A 20,379-nucleotide genomic window follows, 5' to 3' on the forward strand; every position below is an offset into this window, starting at 1 on the left:
CAGGAATATATGGGCAGAAAAATGACTGAGACCAATATACTGCTGCATGAAAAAAATTTGTTTTTAATTAACATCAACTGTATTACTGTACATTTAATAATCAGGAAAGGCAGGGGCACTTGGGTGGCTCAGTTGGTTAAGCATCTGACTCTTGATTTTGGCTCAGATCATGATCTCAAGGTTGTGAGGAGCCCCGCATTGGGCTCCATGCTGAGCATGGAACGGCTTAATATTCTCTTTCTCTCCCTCTCCCTTTGCCCCTCCACCCCCCACTCACGCTCTCTCTCTCTAAAATAATAGTAATAATATAATAATAATAATAATAATAATAATAATAAAATGATCAGGAAAGCCATGGAGAGATGCTAATATTAGTTTACATTCAAGGCAATTTTTCAAATAATAAACATATAAGAAAATGACAGTCAAATCACAGCATATAACTGGTACCCATTTTTAACACGTTGCCATGAAAAATAAGGGGAAAAAAATCAAAGACCAAAAATGCACACAACTTAAAAAAAAAACTCAACTACCGCAAGAAGCCACTAAACTCTTGCCTACTTGTTGCTTTGACATAATCCTTAGCAATTTAAGATCTCTTAACATCTAACTTGCTACTTCAAAGAAAAGATATAGTTTTCAAATCTCAGTTTAGACTTAATTCCATTTCTGTCTCATTTATTCAGTGACAGCAATATATGAAGAGTGAAAATTCAAGTTTCTACTACGGTTGTCTACTAGCTGTAGACACTTGAGAAAGTCTTTTTATCTTGAGCAAGTCTTTTTTCTCTCATCTGTAAAATGACATGGTATTTGCTATACAGATTAAATGAGGTAATATATGTTAAAGTCATCTGCCTTTGTGAAACAGAACATATGCAAATGTAAGGTACCAGTTACTCAATACATGCTTCATCAAAGACAATAATTTTACATGACCTCTTATTTTTTTTTACGTTTTATTTATTTATTTATTTATTTTGATGTAGTGTTCCATGATTTATTGTTTGCATATAACACCCAGTGTTCCCTTCAATACGTGCTCTCTTTAATCCCCATCACCAGGCTAACCCATCCTCCCACCCCCGCCCCTCTATAACTCTCAGTTTGTTTCTCAGAGTCCACACTCTCTCATGGTTCGTCCCCTCCTTCCATTTCCCCCCCTTCATTTTTCCCTTCCTATTTTTTTTTTTAACATATAATGTATTATTTGTTTCAGAGGTACAGGTCTGTGATTCATCAGTCTTACACAATTCACAGCGCTCACCATAGTACATGACCTCTTATACTCACATTCAATGAAATATGGATATATATATATATATATGTAAATACAGTGACAGTCTGAACTGATGGGAGGACAGAAAGAAGTGTACATCCCTTACCCTTAAGATAGTTAAACTATCTATATTAGGAAAACATTTCTAGAAAGTTCATAAACAATACAAGTTTCATATTAGGAATACAGGCAATAAGCACTATAGCACATGAGGCAAAAGACTGATAACTGTGAACCAAAATAAGACATAAGCTGGACTTTAATGATTGATTAGAAAGGATTAAAGAGGTAACTCGAAGATAAGTGGCAAGTTTATTCCAGACAGAGTGAATGTCATGATCAAAGGGGTATAGCATTAATAATAAAAAGCATTACAAAGTCTGATTTAGATAAAGTAGAAAGTTTCTTAATAAGAATTACAGGGAAAAGAAATAAGAATTACAGGGAGTAAGGCCTGAGAAGGTAGGTGAGATCAGGTCCTGTCAAGCTAAGAATTTTTTAGCTAAGAAAATTACTATGGCAGCCAGATAAGAGTGAGGGCAGATGATAGTGAGTCAGAGAAAACAGTATATTTGTTCATTCATTCAGCAAATATTTATAGATCTACTAATTTCTAGGCATATTTTAGATGCTGGAAAACAGTCAGTAAACTTGTAGGGGTTACACTTATCAAGAAAGATTGACAATAACCCAAACAAAACAAAGTAAAGTATCTCAAAAAATGATATCTACTCAGGACAGAAATGGTAATTGGATGGAGTCTGAACATGGTAGAGGCTGAAAAGGAAGACCAGTGAGAAGACTGAGAGGAAAGGCCAGTATTATACGCATGTGTGGCAGCAGAGGTATATGGGAAATCTCTGTATCTTCCGCTCATTTTTTTTTTTAAGATTTTATTTATTTATTTGACAGAGAGAGACACAGCGAGAGAGGAGTGGGAGGGGAGAAGCAGGCTTCCCATGGAGCAGGGAGCCCGATGCGGGGCTCGATCCCAGGACTCTGGGATCATGACCTGAGCTGAAGGCAGATGCTTAACGACTGAGCCACCCAGGCGCCCCTGTATTTTCCCCTCCTTTTGTCATGAACCTAAAAGTGATCTAAAAAATAAGGTCTATTTTACTTTTTTTTAAAGATTTATTTATTGGGCGCCTGGGTGGCTCAGTTGGTTAAGCGACTGCCTTCGGCTCAGGTCATGATCCTGGAGTCCCGGGATCGAGTCCCGCATCGGGCTCCCTGCTCGGCAGGGAGTCTGCTTCTCCATCTGGCCCTCCCCCGTCTCATGTGCTCTCTCTCATTCTCTCTCTCTCAAATAAATAAATAAATAAATTAATTAATTAATTAATTTAAAAAAGAGTTATTTATTTATTTTAGAGAAAGAAGGAGAGCACAAGCAGAAGGGGCAGAGGGAAAGAGAATCTCAAGCAGACTCCGCACTGAGCATGGAGCCTGATGCAGGGCTCAAACCTCACAACCCTGATATCACTACCTGAGCTGAAACCAGGAGTTGGACACTTAACCAACTGCACCTCCCAAGTGCCCCTAAAGTCTATTTTTTTTAAGATTTTATTTATTTATTTATTTAGAGAGAGCATGCACGTGCACGAGCAGGGGGAGGGGTGGAGGGAGAGGGAAAAAGAGAATCCCAAGCAGACTCCATGCTGCCCTGAGCATGGAACCCCACACGAGGCTCAATCTCACAACCACAAGATCATGACCTGAGCCAAAATCAAGAGTCAGATGCTCAACCGACTGAGCCACCCAGGTGCCCTCTTAAAATCTATTTAAAAAAAAAAAAGAAGGTTGGGGATTAAGCAGTGTTTATATTACCAAGGGCTCTATAAGCTTAGTGAAAGACTTTTAACTTTATTCTAAGTCTACTGATGCCTATTGTAGGGTTCTAAGATTAGGGGTGATATGATCTGATGAAGTTTATTTAAGATTGCTATGGGCACTTACAAAATCAAAGCATGAGTAGTAGGAGGAAGACTGGTCTGCTACAGGCAGAGATTCCAGTGTGATAAAGAGAAATTAGCAAAATTTTTATCTATTGTGTGAACTGGCTTGATGGTATAAAACAGGAGTTAGCGGGATGCCTGGGTGGCTCAGTCGTTAAGAGTCTGCCTTCGGCTCAGGTCATGATCCCAGGGTCCTGGGATAGAGCCCCGCGTTGGGCTCCCTGCTAGGCGGGGAGCCTGCTTCTCCCTCTGTCACTCCCCCTGCTTGTGTTCCCTCTCTCGCTGTGACTCTCTCTGTCAAATAAATAAATAAAATCTTTAAAAAAAAAAAAAAAAAAAAAACAGGAGTTAGCAAATTTTTCTGCGATGAGCCAGACATTAAACATTTTATTTATTTATTTATTTATTTATTTATTTATTTATTTGAGAGAGAGTGAGTGAGAGAGAGAGAGGAGCAGGGTGAGGGAGAAGCAGACTCCCCACTGAGCAGGGAGCCTGACATGGGGCTCAATCCGGGGACTCCAGGATCACGACTTGAACCGAAGGCAGACACCCAACCCACTGAGCCACCCAGGCGCCCCAGTATTAAACATTTTAGTCTCAGTAATAACTACAGAATTCTGCTCTTGTAACATGAAAGCAGACATAGACAAAACATAAGCAAGTGAGTATGGCTATGTCTCAATAAAATTTTATTTACAAAAACAGGTGGTAGGCCAGATTTAGCCTGCAGGCCACAGTTCACCAGCTCCTGATAGAGAAGATGGCTTATGGACAAAAAAAGGGAGGGGGGGGAAGAAAAAGGAAAAAACTACCAGTAGCAAATGCTTCTAATATAAAGATGACACTGTCTTTTCCAATATTTATACTAGTAATTTTATCTTCATGTCTTTATTGTATACTAGAACTTTCCAAACAACTGTGAAAAAAAGTGGTAACAGGAGAAATCATTATCATGTTTCTGTTTTAATAGAAGTGGCTGCTATATTTCTTTGTTCAATAGAATGCTTAGATGTTGGATTTGGTGACTAGTCTTTATTATATTTAAAGTACATTTTTCTATTTGATGATGTTTTTAATGGCTGCTCAGTTTTATAAAATGCTATTTCAGAATATAATGATACAATATGGTTTTTAAATTTTTTTCTTAAAGATTTTATTTGTTTATTTGAGAGAGAGAGAGAGAGCAAGAGCGGAGGGGGAAGAGGCAAAGGGAGAAGCAGACTCCCCGCTGAGTGGGGAGACAGACACGGGGCTGGATCCTGGGACTCTGGGATCATGACCTGAGCTGAAGGCAGACGCTTAACTGACTGAGCCACACAGGCACCCTTAAAATTTTTTCTAAGTTAAAAACTTCTGTTGATTTTCTGATATACCAACATTTTTGCATTCCTGACATAAACTCTACTTGTTATAGTACATTATCAGTGATTATTTATTTATTAAATATTTTATTTATTTATTTGAGAGAGAGAGCACGAGCGGGGGTGTGAAGAGCAGAGAGAGAGAGGGAGAAGCAGACTCCCTGCTGAGCAGGAGAGTCCAACGCGGGGCCTGATCCCAGGACCCAGAGATCACGACTTAGCCGAAGGCAGACGCTTAACCAACTGAGCCACCCAGGCGTCCCCGGTGATTATTTGTATTTAACTATAAGTTTTACTCACTTACTTTGACTCACTTTTCTTTCTATACCTCCTGCCTTCTTCACATTTATTTTTTACTTTGCTGGGAGAGAGGACTCAAGTTTGTTTCTCCCAACAGCTTTGTTACACTTGGGGGTACTATACTTTCTGAGTCCTTGAATATCTGAAATTAGCAGTTATTTTTCCTGATTATACTTGAATGATGGTTTACCATTAATTACAGTGATACCAAGCAATAGCACTGACATATATCAAAGAAGCATATTTTAACTTTACTAATTACTTGTATGATTTTAAGTAATAAGGTTAAGACAAAGTTAAGAAAAGATATAAACATAGAACTTTTAAATAGCACAGAAACACAAAGATTTCCTTTATAACTCATAATTCAAGAGATTCATACATCTGGTTTTTCATAAAAACAGGATGTATCCACATGCATCAAAAACAATTTTTACATGGAAAATATGAATTAAGTTATAAAATTCAAAGCTGATATTCACACGTCCTTGGGAAAAAACACTGCCTGAGAAAATTGATTTGTTATTATATGCTATAAAATCTATTTCTATGAAATATTTATCTAGTGGCCTACACAAAAGTTCAGATCAACTATTTAAAAGACAAATTATAACAACTTCCCTTTATTACAAATTCTTTTTAAACTAATACTAAGTTGGTTTTCTAATACAAAACAAATAATTACGCCTATGAGAAAACTCACCTTATTAATCTAAAAATACGCTATGAACAAAAGTTAATATAAAGAATAAAGTCCACCCAATTATTCATTAACAATTAAAGAAAAAAAAAGTAATGATGAAAACACTAATGATGTCATTCCATAGGCACGCTTTTTTTTAAATATAAAATTTATTCTTGCTCTAGAATTTCCTGCCTTGGAGTACGTTTGAAGAAAAGTACTGCTTCTCTACAATAGGGTTCTTTTCATACAGAATACAAAGCACTATTTTTATAACTAACTTATAACTACTCTAAATTATAAACATTTTACATGAAAAACCATGGAGAAGAATAAATACTAAAATAAGACCCCTCAAAATCATTATTGACATAATTAAATACCTAGTAAATCAAAGGAATTAGCTTTAATACTACAGTAGAATCTTGACATGTATGAATTTAATAATATCTCTACCAGAGCAGTACTACTCAGAAGCCTAGCATATAATAATTTGTAATTTTGCTAAAGTGAAAATAGGATGGGGCGCCTGGGTGGCTCAGTTGGTTAAGCGACTGCCTTCAGCTCAGGTCATGATCCTGGAGTCCCGGGATCAAGTCCCGCATCGGGCTCCCTGCTCAGCGGGGAGTCTGCTTCTCCCTCTGACCCTCCCCCCTCTTATGTACTCCCTCTCTCTCTTTCTCGCTCTCTCAAATAAAAATAAATAAAATCTTAAAAAAAAAAAAAAGAAAATAGGATGCCTACCTTTAATAAGAGTAGTATGTACACATAAGTTACTTATCTGGTACACAGGGCAAAAAGACTATCCACAACTGTATCCTATTATGGCTTTACTGATTTCTATAGTTATCCTATATGAAGTAATAGTTGTGAAGTGAGAGAAAATGCTGGTGCTGGTGTCAAAAGTGAACAGCTAAAGGTGTCTAAGAAAATCATGGTTCTAGGCCACAAAACAAATCTGGGGCAAACCATTTCTTTAAATGTCAAATTTGGAGGCAGCTTGGATCTCTGACATATATGAGTATGTGTGTGTGTAATCAAAAAGTGACCAGTGGAATGATGTCGATTATTGTCTTCTGCCAAACTCAGACTGTCTGGGGAGACAAAATAACTAAATGCAATGCAGTTCTCTGGATTGGATTCTGAAGTAGAATGAGGACATGAATGGAAAAACTAATGAAATCCAAATAAAAATCTGGAGTTTAATAAATAGTAGTGTACCAATGTTGGTTTCTTAGTTTAGACAAATGGACCATAATAAGTAAGATGCAACAATGGATAAAAGTGGGTAAGAGGTATATGAGAATTGGCTGTACTATCTTTGCAATTTTTCTTTAAATCTAAATTTAATCCAGGGGTGCCTGGGTGGCTCAGTTGGTTAAGCGTCTGCCTTTGGCTCAGGTCATGATCCCAGAGTCCTGGGATCGAACCCCGCATCAGGCTCCTTGCTTGGCAGGGAGCCTGCCTCTCCCTCTGCCTGCCGCTCCCCCCATTTGTGCTCTCTCTCTCTCTCACTCGCTATCTCTCTCTGTCAAATAAATAAATAAAATCTTTTTTTTAAATCTAAATTTAATCCGGGGTGCCTGGGTGGCTCAGTCGTTAAGCGCCTGCCTTCAGCTCGGGTCATGATCCCAGGGTCCTGGGATCGAGCCCCACGTCAGGCTCCCTGCTCGGCAGGGGGCCTGCTTCTCCCTCTCCCACTCCCCCTGCTTGTGTTCCTTCTCTCACTGTGTCTCTCTCTGTCAAATAAATAAAATCTTAAAAAAAAAAAAAAAATCTAAATTTAATCCAAAATAAAATGCTTACTCCAAAAAATTAACTAGACACAGGAGGAAATGAAATAACATTAGTAAAAACCAAGAAAAAGACAACAAAAACAGACATATTTAGTTATCAGACACAGATTTTTAGATAAATATAGATATAAATATATTTACTACATTTGGGGAGATAAGAGACAAGATTGAGAATACTGACAAAGAACTGGAAACCATAAAAAGAATAAAATGGTGTGCATCTGTCAATTGTTTTTAAGTTGAAAGGGGAAAATCAGTATCCATAGAGCAGAAAAACCTGGAGAATACCTTGATTGGTCATCAAAATCACTAATGAATGATGAGACATTGTCTGCTTCTGGTTGTGATGCCCCAAAAAGAAAAAACATACATTTAAGTAACATTCAGACCAGAGATACATACCCTGCATCTAATCATAAAAAAAAAACTCACAAAATTAGGGGCATTCTGCTTATTTTCAAAGGGAGAGAGAGCCTTTATTCTTCAAAACTGTCTAAAAAGGCAGAGAAACTACTTCAAATTGAATGAGAGTAAAAAGATACGACAAGCAATGCAATGCCTCATCCTGATGAGATCTTGGAAACAAAGGGGAAAATTCTACAAAGGAAATTACTGGGTAATTGACAAAATTTGGAAAAGGGTAGATTAGATAAAAGCATTATATCAATGTTAATCTGTTTGAGATTGATAACTGTACTGTGGTTATGTAAAAGAATCTCCTTGTCCTTAAGAAATACACACTAAAAGGGTCGCCTGGGTGGCTCAGTCAGTTAAGTGTCTGCCTTTGGCTCAGGTCATGATCCTGGAGACCTGGGATTGAGCCCCACATCGGGCTCCCTGCTCAGTGGGGAGCCTGCTTTCTCTCTCTTCCTCTGCCACTACCCCCTGCTTGTGCGCTTTCTGTCAAATAAATAAATAAAATCTTAAAAAAAAAAATGGAACAGGGTATTATACTACGTGAAATGAGTCAGACAGAGAAAGACAAACACTATTTGTTTTCACTGATATGTGGAATCTAAAAGAAAAAACCAACCAACCAAATAAACAAACAGAAACAATTTCACAAATACAGAGAACCAACTGGTGGCTGCCAAAAGGGAGGGGTTTGGGGGATGGGCAAAATAGGTAAAGGAGATCAAGAGGTACATACTTTTAGTTATAAAATAAATAAGTCACGGAGATAGAAAGTACAGTATAAGGAATATAGTCAGTAATACTGTAATAATGTTGTATGGCAACAGATGGTGACTACACTTACCATGGTGAGCAATGAGTAGGTTGTATACCTGAAACTAATATAGCATTGTATGTCAACTGTACTTTAATAATGTAAAAAAAAGGGAAGAAAAAAAAGAAAACCACTCCTAGGCACATCAGTGTAAATCTAGAAAACTAAAAAAAAGGACAAAAAAGACAGATCACCTTTAAAGAAGCAGCAGACTAACAACTGACTTCTCACCAGAAATAATTCAAGGAGCCAGAAGACAATGAACTATATTTGAAAATGCTGAAAGAAGATAACCGCCAGCCTAGAATTCTACTCCCAGCAAAAATATCCTACAAAAGATAAAGGCAAAATAAGGACATTTTCACATAAAGATAAGTAAATTTGCCACAGGAAGGAAATGATAAAGAGTCTTCTCCAGACAAAAAAAAAGATTATGCCATCTAGAAGAAAGTGAGGAATGAAGGAAGGAAAGAAAATCAATGTAATGATCAAATATATAGGTAAACCTAAATAATGGTGACTACATAAAACAATAATAATGTCTTGTGGAGTTTAAAATACATACACAGGTGAAAAGAATCTAAAGCTCTTGCATTGTCCAAGAAGAAAGTAAAAGTACCAACTAACATCAAACTTAAATTGATAATTGAATCTTTAAGGTAACCACAGAAAGAATTACAAGAATATGTAATTTCCAGGACAAAAAGAAGAGATATGGAATAATAAAAAATGTTTTTGATCAATCTAAAATTAAGCAAGAAAGGAGAAAGGACACAGAACAGGCAGGACAATTAGAAAGTACATTGTAATATGTTATATTTAAATCCAAATATATTATTAGTTGAATTAATGTGGATTAACCAACATCTCCCTTAAGAGAAAAAACCTGTCTGAATGAATAAAAGAAGAAAGCTCAATATATCCTATTAACAGTATAACCATATAGAAATGCTGAAAGTAAAAGAATAGAACAAATCATACTATGCAAACACTAATCAAGAGAAAGTTAGGATAGCTATAGTAATATTAGACAAAGTCAGCTTTCAAACAAAAGACATTATTAGAAATAAAGAGGACATTTCATTATGGTGAAAGTCAAATTCACCAGGAAGATAAAGCAATTCTAAATTTCAATGTATCTAATAAAATAGCTTCTAAATATATAAAGCAAAAACTGTCAGGAACAAGAAGGAGAAACAGACAATTCAATAATCATAGTGTGAGATTTAATCATATCTTTCTCAGTAAATAATTTCTTTAAAATAAAAAAGGATCTAAAATTGAGTACCACCATTAACTAAACTGCACCCAATAATTTCAGAATCCACATTATTTTCAGATGAATCCAAAACATTCACCAAAATTGATCATATGCTGAACTATAAGGCAAATCTCAAAAACTATCAAAAAAATAAAATAACTTGTAAAATGCAGAAAAACTGGGAAACTGAAAAGATTAAAAGAATAAATATCTATAACCCATTAGCAGAAAACAAATATTTAGTACATCTCTCATCAACATTTCTCCAAAAGAGTATATATATAGTTTGTTTGTTTTGACCTTAATATCCTAAGAATTATCTCCTTTTTCTTAAACCAACCTTTATAAACTTTATTTTAATGACTGTAGAAATCTAAAATTTGTATTTTACTTCCTGTACAACCCTCTGAGGATAGTTTCTATTTTTACAGTCTCATTCCCCAAAGAGTGCCTAGGACTGAAATAATTTCACATGTTAATTCAAAAAGTAAATTTAGGTCTAGAAAGCTTATAATAAGTAGTTCACAGAGGCATTACTCTCTCATGTATTTTAAATAAATATGTTTCCTCCACAAACTTTCCTTTATCTGACTGTTCTTGGTAAGTATTCAAGGGTTCCTACCTCTTAATTAAGAGTATGACAGCCTAGAGGAATGTAAACTTTCTTTTTTTCTAAATTAAATAAACCATTTAATAAATAAATATATAATGCTCTAGCATCAATTCAGATCCCTAATAGAACTTCCCTTTCTAAAATATCACACAAAATAAATGTAACATAGTCACTCACCACTTGATCTGTTTTTACGACTCGATTTCCCTCCAGTAAGAAGCATCTTGAGACTATTCCGAAACATGTTTGTGCTGTTCTAGTACTCAAAAAAACTGTAAAAGAAAATATGGGAAAATATGTTAGAAAACTTGATTTTCTACTCAAAATACTATTAATAATTAATTTTAAATGCACTATCAGGAATTAACTATGTTTAAATATATAGTACAGAAATTTTAACAATATGACAAAAACATCTAATTAATTTAACTTGAATACTATAATACTTTGAGTACCCTAAGAGATAAAGGTAGATATCACTAAGGGTACAAAGAATGTAGTCACCATAGAATAAAGTAACCACAGAATAAAGACACCATAGAATAAAGAACTGGGTAGCTATAAATACAGCCTACCCTTTCACTGACTCTCCTTTTCATGAACAACTTTCCCATAGGCCCAACACACACACCCCCAAAGTTTAAGAGTCTAGAAACTTTCAGAAGGTGCATATTTTCCATTGACTAAGCCAGAATTCCACCTCAAAGACCACTGATATACATGAATGAGTGCCTATCCTCTTTATATCCCACTTCTATCAAAGGAAAATTCTTCCAGTTGTGCTTTGGATTATGTCCACTCTCACCTCCTCAAAGACTTTTAGCCAAAAACCATCTTCCTTTTCTTTCTCACACAGCTTTAATTTTTTTCTCTCTACTGAATCATCCCAATCATAAAATAAACATTGTAGTATGTCCTAACCAAAATAAATAAGCAAGTCCCTCTCTTTTATTCCCACATGGTCCAATTACTGCTCCTATATCCTTACTCTTCCTAGCAAAATTTCTGGAAAGTGTTGTCAGTACTTGGTGCCTCCAGCAGATTGAACAGAATAAACATGGACTAAAACGGAGGTTAACAAAAAATATCCAAACCAAAGCACTGAGAAATAAAGGTTGAAAAAAATGTAAGAGAGAGTAAGAGGTCTATGGAATCCACTGAAAGGTTCTACCATACATATCACTGAAATCCCAGGAGAAAGGAGAAAATAAGAAAGAACCAATATTTGAAATAATAGCAACAAGAATTTCCTAACATAAAGTCACATCTTTAAAGAGCTAGAGGGAAAAAATAAAAAATTTAAATAAGCAACAATCAACAGACAGAAATACCTTTCAACAGAAATTAAGAATGGCAGAAGACAATGGAATGACTTCCTAAAAATTCTGAAAAACAGGCGCCAATGAAGAAATCTATTCACAATTTTAAAATGTTTGAAATAAAAATGAAATAAAGGTGATTTCAGAAAAACAAACAAGAATTTATCAGTAAAAGAAATACTAAAAGGGAGTTCTTCCAACAGAAGGAAAATGATACTAGAAAAAAAGCATGGAAATTCAAAAAGGAAAAGCCATAAAATAGGTAAATGTTGGCAAACATGGATGAACAGTGACCATAAAAATAATTACTAGCTTGTTAAGTTTAAAATATATGTAGATTTAAAATGTGTGAAAACAAGAACAAAAAGATTCAGAACTGGGATAAATGGAGTTAAAGTTTTTAAGATATCTGCATTATGCAGGAAGTGAAGAAGTAATAATCTGCATCTGACTGCAATAACTCAAAATCAATGTAGTGATTTCTAGGATAGCCATTAAAGGTTAACTGAAGTGAGAAAAAGAATAATTAAAATATTTCATTGAACCAAAGAAGGTAAAATGTGAGAGAAAAAGCATAGGGCACATTAATAAAATAAAAACAAATAGTAAGATGGTAGCTTTAAACTCAAATTATAGTTATTGTGTTAAATATTCACTCTACTATAAGACTACTTATGGTCACAGAAAGATTAAATATAAGATGATGAGAAAAAGCATATCATCCAAAAAACAATTAAAAGGAAGCTGTCATATCTATGCCAATATCAGACAAAGTCAACTTACGGCAATAAACACAACAAAAGATAGAGACATTTCTTAATAATTAAAAAGTCAAACCAACAAAAAGATATTATTATACTTCTAAGTATGAATGGACGCAATTAAAAGCTTAAAAATATATAAAGCAAAAATATACAAAACTAATAGAGGATATGGACAAATCCATAATCACATGGAAGACTAACACACCTTTGTCAATAGCTACAAGATCAAGCAGATGAAAAAAAGTTTTTACTGAGATACAAATTTGAACTGCATAATTAACCAACTAGACTTAATATACATAGTGTATTCTTCCAAATAAAAACAGAAAATACAAATTATACACAAAATACATACCAAAATGAACCACAGGCTGAGTCATAAAGCAAGTCTGAATACATTTCAAAGGACTTAAGTCTTTGAGAGTATATTCTCTAACTACAAGGCAATTAAGCTAGAAGTGAATAATTTTTAAAAATTGAGAAATTCCCCTAGTGCTTGAAAATTAAGTGACATACTTCTAAATAACCTATGAGTCAAAAAATAAAAGTATATAAATCACAATGGAAATTTTAAAATATTTACAATAAATTATAATGAAAATATAAATTATGGAAACATAGAGAATGAAACTAAAACAATGCTTGTAAATAAATGTAGAGAAGAATGCATGTATTAGAAGAGAAGGATGAAATCAGTATCTAAGCTTCTATTTCAAAAAGTTCAAAAACAAACAGCAAATCAAGGAAAGCAAAAGGAAAGAAAGAGTAAAGAGTAGAAATGAATGAAATAGAAAACAAATCCCAAACAGATAAAATCAATGAAGCAAAACATTGGATTTCTGAAAAGTAGTATAATTAATAAATCCCTAGCAAAGCTAATCAAAAAAAAAAAAGAGAGAGAGAGAGACACACAGAGAAACTGCCAACATCAGAAAGGAATAGGGGACACCATTTCAGATACTAAAGGCTATTTTAAGTAAGTAGATACTATAACAACTTTACACCAAATTTAATGTTTTACATAAAACAAATTCTTTGAAAAATATGACTTATCAAAACTGACCAAAAATTGAGCAGAAAATATGAAGCAGCCCTATCTCTATTAAAGAAATTGAACTTATCAAAACTCCTCCCAGAAAGAAAACTACAGGGCCAGATTATTTCACTGGTGAAGTTTACTGCTTAAAGGTACAAACAATACCAATTTTACACAGTTTCCTTAATAGAAGGAATACTTCCAAACATATTTTATGGCAGTATGATCTTAATCCCAAAACCTAACAGAAATTACAAGAAAAGAAAATTATAGACCACATACCTCATGAACATAGACTCAAAAATCCTTAATAAAAGACACTGAAAACCATAAAAGTTACTCTAAAAAATTAAAGAAAACTTAAACAAGTAGAGATAAACCATGTTCATAGAGCGGAAAGTTCAATATTGTCAAAATGTTGATTCTCCCTATAATGTCCTAAAGAGACAACAAAACCTCAAATTCTAGCACGCATTTTTTTTGTAGAAATTGAGCAGCTCATTCTAAAATGCATATGGTAATACAAAGAGCTTAGAACATCCAAAGCAATCTTGGAAACTAACAAAAAAGCTGGAGCATTTATATGACCTGAACTCAAGACTCACTCTATATCTCCAGAAATCATGACAGTATGGTTCTCTCATAAGTATCATCAGGCAGATCAATGACACTGAATAGGTAGTCCAGAAAAAGATGTACATTTATATGGTCATTTTTTTGGACCAAACCATAAATGAGTAAAGAGAAGTCTTTTCAACAAGTGGTGGTGGAACAAATAGATATTCACTTTTTAAAAAATTATCCTTAATCTGTGCTTCACCCTGTATGTGAAAATTAATTCAAAATAAATCAAGAGTCAAACAACACATGAACGCTAAAATCATAAAGCTTTGAGAAGAAAACACAAGAGGATATCCTTATTATTTAGAGATAGGCAAAGGATTCTTAGAACACAGAAAGCAATAACCATAAAAGAAAAAATGGATATATTTGGGCTTTATTAAAATTTTTAAAGACATCTGCTCATAAAAAAATAACATCACCAAAATGAATAGGCAAGTCACAAACTGGGAGAAATTATTCACAAAACATGTATCTAACATAGAACTGATATCCCAGATATATTAAGAACACCTACAACCCAACAAAGAGACAATCACATTTTTTTTTAATTTTTTTTTTTTTAAGATTTTATTTATTTGAGAGAGAGAGAGAGAGAGAAACAGCATGAGAGGGGAGAGGGTCAGAGGGAGAAGCAGGCTCCCCGCTGAGCCGGGAGCCCGATGTGGGACTCGATCCCAGGACTCCGGGACCATGACCTGAGCCGAAGGCAGTCGCTTAACCAACTGAGCCACCCAGGCGCCCAACAATCACATTTTTTTTTTTAAAGATTTTATTTATTTATTTGAGAGAGAGAGAATGAGAGACAGAGAGCATGAGAGGGAGGAGGGTCAGAGGGAGAAGCAGACTCCCTGCCGAGCAGGGAGCGCGATGCGGGACTCGATCCTGAGACTCCAGGATCATGACCTGAGCCGAAGGCAGTCGCTTAACCAACTGAGCCACCCAGGCGCCCCAACAATCACATTTTTTAATGGGTGAAAGATTTGGACACTTTTAAAAAGTTTATGAATGGCCAACACACATATTGAAAGAGATTAATACTTTCCCAATTTGTCACTGGGAAAATAGAAATTACAATGAGCTACCACTATACATAAAAGCAAACTTTTGAAAGACTGATAATATCAAATATTGACGAGGATGAAGAGCAAATGAAACTCTTAATATACTGTTTCAGGAGTATAATAGTACAACTGCTTTAGGCAGAAGTCTAGCGGTTTATTATAAAACTAAGCATATTCCTAACATAGGACTCCACACATTACATATTTACCCAGGAGGAATTAAAACATATGTGCATAAAAAGATTAATGTAACAATTTTCATAGCAGCTTTATTTCTAAGAGCCCAAAAGTAGCCCACATGTCCATCAATAGGAAAATGGATAAACTGTGGGATTTTCATATAGTTGGATACTACTCAGCAATAAAAAGGTATGAGCTATTCGTATATTCAACAACAGATAAATCTCAAAATATAATATGCTGAATAAAAGAACCTTACATAAAAGTGTATGCAGTAATCCATGGTAGAAAAAAAAATCAGAATAATGGCTGTCTCTTGGGGGTAAATGTGAGGATTAACTGAGAAAAGGCACAAGGAAACTTTCCAAGATGATGGTAAATTCTGTATCTGGAAGAAGTTTGGAATACACAGATGTATGCATTTGTCAAAATTCAGCAAATGTTCACATCAGATTTATGAATCATACTCCATATATATTTTACCTCAAAAGAAAAGAATAAACATTGAACTCTACTTAATTACATTCATGCTTAAATATTTAGAAGAAAGCCTACGATGCCTCCAATTCCTTTGAAATGCATCAAAAAATAAGATGAAATCATGGATGGATAGAGGGGTGATAGTAAGGCAGATAGTAATAAAGCAATTACAGCAAAATGTTAACAGTAGATTCTAAGTAGTGGGCATACATGTGTTAACTGTAAAATTATGTTAAATTTTCTATATATTTGAAATTTTTTATGTAAGCTAAAAACACACTCTCACAAAGGAAACTCAAGGTTCAGATCATTTCAACAACGCATTCTACCAGCATTTAAGAAGAAATAATACCAATCTTACACAAATTGTCCCAGACAGTAAAAATAGGGAACACTTCCAAACTTGTTTTTCAAAGACAGCATAAGCTTGATAACAAAAGTCAATATGGTTATTATAAGAAATAAGTTACAAGAAAGAAATAACAGACCTCTCTTTTGACATAGATGGAAAAACCCTAAACAAAATATTGGCAAAATCAAATCTACCAATTCAATGATCAGGACCAAGTGTGGGCTTAATCCAGAAATACAAAAATGATCGAACATATGAAAATCAATATAACTTACCACATTAACAAGAGAAATAAATCATATCAATAGATGAAGCAAAAGTAATTGATGAAATTCAACACTCATTCATGATCTAAGAAAACTTGCACAAAACTAGAAGTTCCTTAATATTATAAAAGCGTATCTTTTTTAAAACCTATAGTAAACATCATACTTAATGGTGAATGAATAAAAATATTCCACCTGAGATGAATGATGTGACCACTTCTTAGCACCACTTGCACTCAATATGATCCTGGAAGTCTAAGCCTTTACAAAAAGGTAAGAAGATGAAATATAAAAAATGGAAAAGAAGAAATAAAAATGCTACTTTCACAGACAATATGATTATATACTTAGAAAACCTAAAAGAATTTATAAACTATTAGAGTAAGTGAGCTTGGTTAAGGTCACTAATACAGTGTAAAACATAAAAAAATAGGTGAACACCAACAAATAACTTACCCTTTTAATCAGTGAAGATAAATAAGGTGATGAATTCTAAAAAGAATATTTCAAGCATTTAAGAAATATATTCATCCTGAGGGTTATTCTTAGTTTTTTTGCCCCTTATTTACTTTAAAAGACTATCTGAGAAGTAGAAATTCTGTCTGATTTACTTCACTAATATTTGAAAGACTTAAAAAATTATGTTATATGCAATGATATATATGAAATATACTTCATTTTAAAATATGCCATGACATTTAAACAGTAAATCTTATAACCCTTCAATTTTTATTTTCTTAAAAGAGAATGAATAACTATTTTCTTATGTATAAGATTTTCTGTGCATACAAATGTAAACAAAATATGTAAAATATTCTACATATAGAATCTCATTTAGGGCGCCTGGGTGGCTCAGTTGGTTAAGCGACTGCCTTCGGCTCAGGTCATGATCCTGGAGTCCCGGGATCGAGTCCCGCATCGGGCTCACTGCTCAGCAGGGAGTCTGCTTCTCCCTCGGACCCTCCCCCCTCTCATGCTCTCTCTCATTCTCTCTCTCAAATAAATAAATAAAATCTTTAAAAAAAAAAAAAAAAAAAAGAATCTCATTTAGTCCTCATCAAAACCCCCTTAAGATGAGTGGTATTTGCTTCACTTTGAAGAAAAATTTGAGGTAAAGAAAAGTGAAATAGCATGCTAATATTATACAGCTAATAAACGCTTAAGACCATATTTGAACCCATGCATTTTGTCCTCCTCCTCAGTGCCCATGCTTATACAAGGGATACAATAAATCTATTTAAAACATTAGCCGAAACTACAAAATTTCTAAGTCTAGTGACCCAAATTAAAAGTTTCAGAAGTATTACTCCATTTGACTCTGGTTTTTGAAATAATGCTTTTTATTTTGTGTGACACTTGCACATACTTTAACTTCTTTTACCTTAATCTAGTAAGTTAAAAAAAAAAAAAAGTATGGTAGTGTTATACGTTGGGATGAATCTTCACAAATGCACCAAGAAAAATTATGACAAAAGACACTGAAGAGGAAAAGAAAAGATATCCTGCTTTAATGGACTCTGTGATATCCTATGCAGATCCCCATTACAGGATCAGAGCACCCATTCCTCCAGTGTTAATGGCTCAGAGGTGCTCCCACCTTCAGAGAACTGATCTAAGCTAAGCAAAGCCACCAATGATATTAATACAGGGATACAAAAGACCAGCTCCTTTAATTCAAGGGGGAACAACTCTGTGGCATGAATTATGCTCCAAAGCCCTCACCCATCTCTTCCTATGCTGAATTTTTCTTCAAATTCTTATCTGAAAATGATATATACCTGTTTGTTTATTGCCATGAAGACATGGAAATTGCTTGTTTAATTCATTGCTGCAAACCCAAAACTGGAGAATAATGCCCAGTAAACAGTGGGTGCCAAATAAATATTGATTGAATTAATTATATTTCTTCAGTTTGTATTCACTGTCTAAATCAAATTCCTTGGGGGGAAACTTGGTATTACTCTTTTTATCCTCAATGCCTAGCTCACGGGAGACTCTCAACACTTCTTGAATGCATAAATGAATGAAAAATTGAGCAAAGACTTGATTCATCAGACTAGCTAACCTGTTAAGGAGGTGAGAGGGCACAATGTAAGTAAGTTTCAATAGACAAGAGCAGATTATGAAGTAACTGTAACAATGGGCACTACCTTGAGTGATATTACACCAGAGACTGTCAGGGAAACACAAAAATTCTAGGCAAGTTTAAATTTTTGCATGAGAAAAAAACACAAGAAATTCTAGTCATACTTCAAACTTCTACCTAACTCAGACCTTACCAATATATATGTACAGTTCTTCAAAGTTTTAAAAGGAAAAAAGTAACAGCACAGATTAATGTTAGAACAAAAACTAAGACTAGGGATCCAAAAATAAAAAAAACCTCACATCTAAAAATAAACCAAGATAATAAAGTTAACTCAAGTAAAAAATGATGATGGGTACAATAAAACAATTACAATGATCACTTTTTGAAGTATAGAGGTTTTTTTCTTGCTAGTCCTAAAATATTTTATAAAAATTGACTGAAGTGCATAAAGAATGAAATGAAACATAAAATACTTATTTAAAACTAATTATCCATCTCATAGTTACATTTTGATTAAATGACTTTCTTATTCAAGTTAACACATTACCCAAAAATTTATTGTAATAAAATATTAATACAGAAACTCCACAAAATTGAAGCTAAGTGGGAAATGGCAGTTCCATCTAATTGGATTTATGATAGTAACATATGGCTAAATTTCATCTTACTTTTCCAAATTATATATCCAAATTTAAAAATGGTAACTCTCTCAGGAGAAATCATCAAATTCCTGGCAAGTGAAAAATCTCTGGAAGAAGGAAAACAAACAAGCAATTCACAGGCCCCCAATCATTTCTAACTGTCTTATACTTAACTGATTCAAACATTTTGTTATCTACATGGCCCCTAAGCTTTCATGTTTGTGACACCTGGTCTAAACCATTCAAAGTATTGACTATTCTCCTCTTAATGGTCCACCAAGGCTGGACACTCAATATATTACCCAATATATTCTTGCACTATTTTTTTAGTGGACAATCGATTTTCATTTTCAGTGTTCATCCCTCCTGCATAAAGACCTTTACTTACTCTTTTATTCAAAAAAGGAGCACAATATCCCCCTTTATAAAAATGTTTATGTAATAATGATTACATTGAATTAACTATTAAGCACTTCTGCACTATTCAGGCTAAATAATCATGGTATTCCCCTTAACTATTCCACACAGGACCTTTTTTATTCTATAAGCTGGCTTTTAAAATATATATATAGTTTTTTTCTATATCCTTTTCTATTTTGAATGGTTGATGATATTTTTATTCTCATTTTTGGTTTTGTGATGGACTGGCTTATTCTTATTTTTTTTGTTTTCCAATTCTAGAAACAAGTTTCTTGACATTAGAACTATGCCTAATGGATAAACTATACCACTGAAGTGCTTTTAAAGTTCTATAGGATCAGAACAGAATGTTTCAAATAGTAAGAAAATAAAAAAATAAGGAAAAGTAATAAAGTAAGATAATGTCTGTAGAACTCTAATTACAAAAACGAGAATGCATACTGATCCAAAAAATGGATTAAGAATTATCTTTCCTTACCCAGGTAACCAACAAAATCTCCTTTTATGATTTTCTCTACAATATTAATCTGGATACTGCATTCAGAGTCCCTTTGAAAACAACCTGTTGGTATAACTACAAAAAGTAAACTATGCATCTTTAAGGTAAATGCTGCCCATTCTCCAGCATTTATCAACATAGAGCTTCCCTTCAGAAAAATTTTGTAA

At 34.1% G+C, this 20,379-nt stretch overlaps 1 protein-coding gene across 1 annotated transcript in view; it reads right to left on the reverse strand.

Moving 5' to 3' along the window:
- Positions 1–20,379, reverse strand: part of TANC2 (tetratricopeptide repeat, ankyrin repeat and coiled-coil containing 2) — a 362,442-nt gene that overhangs the window by 290,504 nt on the left and 51,559 nt on the right. The window contains exon 2 of the mRNA XM_035026328.1: positions 10,659–10,753. Within this exon, the coding sequence (XP_034882219.1) occupies positions 10,659–10,725 (67 nt within the window). The 5' untranslated portion in view covers positions 10,726–10,753. The remainder of the gene's footprint in view (positions 1–10,658; positions 10,754–20,379) is intronic.

This window comes from Mirounga leonina, unplaced genomic scaffold (assembly GCF_011800145.1).
Source record: "Mirounga leonina isolate KUSES-001 unplaced genomic scaffold, KU_Mleo_1.0 Mir_197, whole genome shotgun sequence".
Lineage (NCBI taxonomy): Eukaryota > Metazoa > Chordata > Mammalia > Carnivora > Phocidae > Mirounga > Mirounga leonina.